The following is a 5,000-nucleotide window of genomic DNA, read 5'->3' as shown; positions in this document are numbered from 1 at the left end:
TCCCTACTTGAACCATCCCCATTCCTCCTCCACACCTAGCACTACTCTATCCTTCACTCCCTCCCACTCCTCCTTCAGCTTCTTTTCGTACTCCTTCTCCTTTTCCTTTTCATTCAAAGAGTTCACTCTAAGAACCTCCCTACATTTTGTCCCTTTCCTCTTTCTCCATCTATCCTCCCCTCTCAACTTACCTTCCACCAAAAAATGATCTGGTATTCCCCCACCCTCTCCCCTTAGCACATGTACATCCTTAACTCTTCCTATCATAATCCTATTTACCACTACATAATCCATAAGCGCTCTATCTACCACCCTTCCCTCCACCACCCTCTCCCATGTGTACTTATGCTTGACTTTCTTCCGAAACACTGTATTTGCTATCATCAACTCTCTTTCTAGTCACATTTCCACCATCAACTCTTCACTACGATTCTTTCCTAGAACTCCGCGTTTCCCAACCACTCCATCGATTGCACCATTTCCCACCCTAGTATTAAGGTCTCCCAGTACTATTACATTGACATATCTTCCTAAATCCTCTATGCACTCATTTAAATCTACCCAAAAGGCCTCCCTTTCTTCCACACTCTTCTCACTGCCAGGCCCATATGCACTTACAAAGACCCACATCTTCTTTCCCAGTTTCACCTTCATCCACATTATCCTTGAGGAATCCTCCTTCCACTCCGCTACACGTTTACCTATCTCTTCACTTACTAGAATAGCCACCTTTTCCCTCCCTCGCCCTCTATCCACTCCTGATAACCTCCCACTTACATTCCCATACTTAAATTCACCATTCCCTTTCAACTTAGTTACACTCAATGCCAACACATCCATCTTTCTTCTCACAAACATACTACCTATCTCTTCCCTTTTACTCTCATCTGTACCACATCCACGCACATTAAAAGACCCAAACCTTAGGGTGCTGTTCCGAAAACTCCCAGACCCTCCTATGCCTTTACTTTTTCGTTTAGGAATATCCCCTGTGGGGCTACAAGGAGAAGGATACCTAGTCCCAATCCCCGTCCCTTTCTTCTCGCCTCTTACGATCCAAGTGGGAATACTTGATGGCAGTATTCTTTTCCCCCACCACAGGGAATTCCCCACCACAGAAAAAGAATACTCAGAGAAATGGTACAAGACAGCAACAAGGGGTTGGGGACAGCATAATGGAGGGATAGTCGTAGTATAAAAGTGTCATCATTTCTTTATGAACAGAATTTTCTTCTATCATAGACAAAATGATGTGTGGCTCTGGTCCGTAGGGGCGCCCCATATAGACCCTAAAATATCAACTGCATGCTACTTTGCCACAATAACAAGCAGCCAATGTGTGTGTGTGCGTGTAAATAGTAACATACAATTTACGGCAGAAGTAGAGAACAACAGAAAAATACAATTTTTAGACACTGTCATACACAGAACAAACAACAATGTAAAGTTTCGGTATACCGGAAACCAACAAATAAAGAAGACTGTATGCATTTTTATTCACGACACAACATTAGGTCTAAAACAGGTGTAATTGGCCTGTTCCTCAGAGCTTTTCGCATCTGTAGTGAAGAATTTTTGGAAGATGAACTAGATCACATCACAAAAACTTTCAACAAATTAAAATATCCCAAAGTTAAGGAAATAAATAAGAAGAGTAAAGATATCAATAATTGCAACAAGGAAACACGATATATCACAGTCCCAAATTCCAACATTAATTCAACTCTAGACAATGTCCTCTTAAAAGCAGGTATTAAGATAGCTAGAACATCAGATAGCAAAATGAGACATTTGGTTACGCGTAATTATAATAACTATACGAATGAAAATAGTACTGTATACAAAATACCTTGTAAAAATTGCCCATCTTCATATTTTGGGGAAACAGGTCGTGGATTAGAAAGAAGGTTATACGAACACAAAAAATGATGTAAAAACCAACAGGCTTTCTAATTCTATAATAAGACACATATATACACATGACCACCTTCCGGACTGGGACAATACAATTATAATAGGTAAAGGTTCAACGAAGAAATTAAGAAAAACAGTAGAAACAGCCTATATTAATGTTAATAATAACATCAACCATAGAGATGGTTTTATATGCTTGGCAAGAGCTACAAGTTTATTGATAGTTGATGAAAACAAACGGACAAATATTCCGAGCACGACGACCTTTCCTAGGCACCCTGTGAGATGACATGCCTGTGTATAAAATGTCCATGTTGTAATTTATTGTTAAAGTTTGTGATTAAGACCCTAGGAGTCGAAACTTTAAGTCAGTAAAATTCTTCCATTACTCCTCGTATACTTCCTCCGCCTTCAGTTATATATATATATACATACATACATATATATATATATATATATATGTGTGTGTGTGTGTGTGTGTGTGTGTGTGTGTGTGTGTGTGTGTGTGTGTGTGTGTGTGTGTGTGTGTGTGTGTGTGTGTGTGTACATATATATATAATGTATATATATATATATATATATATACATAGAGAGAGAGAGAGAGAGAGAGATAGAGAGAGAGACTGAGACTAAAACACATAATCAAATAGACAAATATTTGCATTTTATACATAAGGCATAAGATCAAACCTTGGAGATGAATTGCAAGAGCACCGCTCGAGCACTTGTTGGCGTCTGTAGGAGGTCGGCGTCCCGTGAGGACTATTTGAATGAGGACGAGCCAGAAGGGGTGGAGGAGAGAGGGGGACCGGGGAGGAGGACGAATGTCCGCAGCATGCGGGACGTCTCAAGAAATAGGAGCAGTGAGCCCCATCCAACCCTCCTTCTGACCGTCAAGAGCCTGTCAATAAAGGGCTGTACAGGTTTTCCAGAGGGATATGAGAGTTTACTGTCCCTTTGTCCGGACTCTCGTACATGCGTTGCTTGTACCTGCGTGACAGGATCGACACAAGGCATATCACTGTTGTCAGAAACATCACTATGGAGATCACCACTGCTGCAGCCACATTAGAGGTATGGGATATGCCCTGCATCATAAATTCCACGTCCTGGGTCTTGGTTACACAGCAAGCAATCTGGAGGTAATACCCAGACTTGTCTTCGTAACCGAGACAGAATTTGTAAGTCGTGTCTGGCTGAATCTTGCTGATAGTATATGTTTTTCTTGTCGAACTTGCAATACTGTATTCTGATTCCCCAATTTCTGTCTTGTTTAGTGGGTTGTATTTAACATAAGTAATCTTGTATTTCGGGAACAACCGCCTTTCCGTTCCATTCCACACGAGCGTGACGAAAGTTGAGGATACTCCCACCGGAAAGAAATTTATATCAATCCCAGTCACGTTGAGGGTAACAGCTCTCGTTGCCTTGCCATATTTATCCTCAGCAACGCATTGGTAGGTTCCAGCATCTGTCACTTTAAGATGGAAATACACAAGGGTTCCTGGAGGAAAGAAACGTCTCTCTAAGTTGTTCATAATATCACCAATCTTGGAACCATCTGGAAGAACCCAATGGAGCCGGAGATAAGGACCCCCGAGAGCTCGACATTCCAAATCCCGACGATCCCCGACTTTGCCTGACAGAGTCCCAAATATTCCAAGGTCAGCGATCACTGGACCGCATGTCTTAGAAAGCCGATTGGTGTCCAAGTCTCGGACTACCTTGTGACGTAAATGTTCAGGATACTGACACACAAGGTGCTCTGAGTCCTGAAGAATGATGCTGGAATTCTCGGCATCAGTGATAGCTTGCCAGATCCATCGGACATGACAATCACATAGAAGGGGGTTGTTGAAAAGGGATATCTCTATTCCTGTTGGCAGATAGTGGAGTGCATCCCTATGGAAACCTAACAGATTGTTGTTATGCAGAGTAAGTTCTTGGAGTGAAGAAAGGTTCATGAAAGCTAGTGGGTCGACATAGGCTAATTTTTTGTTTTCGTGAATGTGCAATGTGCTGAGATTAGCAGCATTATAAAATGCTTTGGCATCGATTATTTGAAGTTCAGGCATTTTACATAAGTTGATCTTGGTCACACTCAGATGTGAGAAATCAAGAGGTTTGATTTTAGTCAAAGGGTTCTGGTCTAGAGTGAGTGATTCGAGGGCTTGAATACTCTGGAATGCTGTTGTGGGAATTTTTGTAATGAGGTTGTCATCTAATGTGAGAACTTTTAAGCTTAAAAGCTCTGAAAACGCTCTCGTCTCAATTTTGCTGATACGATTTCCATTCAGATAGAGTCGTTCTAATTTTCCAAGGTTTTTGAAAATAGCTGCTGGAAGATTGTGAATTCGATTATGAGAAAGGTTGAGAGTTGTAAGGTTGACGAGGCCCACGAACCAGTCTCCGTATAAGGAACCTATCGTGTTTTTGTCAAGGTTAAGAATGAGAAGGTTCCCAAGGGCACTGAACGCTTTATCTTCAATGTAGGTTATTCTGTTGTTTGAGAGAAGAAGAATTTCTAAAGAATCTAGTCCTTCAAGGTTATCGTTGAATACGGTAGAAATGTTATTTTTAGAAACTGTAAAAAACTTAAGTTTACCAAGATCTTGGAACATCTTTCCCCTGCCAATAGACTTTAATCGATTTTTTGATAGATCAAGTTCCACTAACTCTCCTAAGTCAGATATATGTTCATATACATTCAGAATAGAATTGCCACTCAGGTTCAAAGCTTGAAAATTGTTTGGAATATCACTCGGAAATTCTCTCAGATTGTTTGAAGCACAGTCATACGTACTCAGTACTTGATGAGAGTGGATAGACCGGACCAGGCTACAAGTACAGCCATCAAGACATGTTGCATTTGTCACTGAGAGACAGATCCTAACCCACATGGTCAGACAAAGCGTTAGTAAATATGAAGGTTTATATCTTGAGAGTCCACCGTTGTTACTCCTTCCTGTAGTATCGTGAACTCGAATCATATTGAAATAAAGATAAGTTTATATTCTGGGGGGATTTGGGTTTTATGGTCCATTCAGGAATAAAGTTACGCAGGTCCTTATTCCAAAGCAAAAGTC

At 40.9% G+C, this 5,000-nt stretch overlaps 1 protein-coding gene across 1 annotated transcript; it reads right to left on the bottom strand.

Moving 5' to 3' along the window:
* Positions 1–2,618: 2,618 nt before the first annotated feature.
* Positions 2,619–4,904, bottom strand: LOC143023032 (leucine-rich repeat neuronal protein 1-like). The gene has a single exon (XM_076181485.1). The coding sequence runs from the start codon at positions 4,902–4,904 to the stop codon at positions 2,808–2,810; it is 2,097 nt and encodes a 698-aa protein (XP_076037600.1). The 3' UTR covers positions 2,619–2,807.
* Positions 4,905–5,000: the final 96 nt, after the last annotated feature.

This window comes from Oratosquilla oratoria, unplaced genomic scaffold (genome assembly GCF_046742065.1).
Source record: "Oratosquilla oratoria isolate Oo_2021 unplaced genomic scaffold, ASM4674206v1 SCAFFOLD281, whole genome shotgun sequence".
In the NCBI taxonomy this organism is placed as follows: Eukaryota; Metazoa; Arthropoda; class Malacostraca; order Stomatopoda; family Squillidae; genus Oratosquilla; species Oratosquilla oratoria.
The sequence above is the reverse complement of the archived record's forward strand: the minus strand, read 5'-3'. Positions and strand labels throughout refer to the sequence as shown.

What these genes read in the sequence shown, in the direction of transcription:
- LOC143023032 (XM_076181485.1), bottom strand. Translation starts at nt 4,904, where the DNA reads ATGATTCGAGTTCACGATACTACAGGAAGGAGTAACAACGGTGGACTC.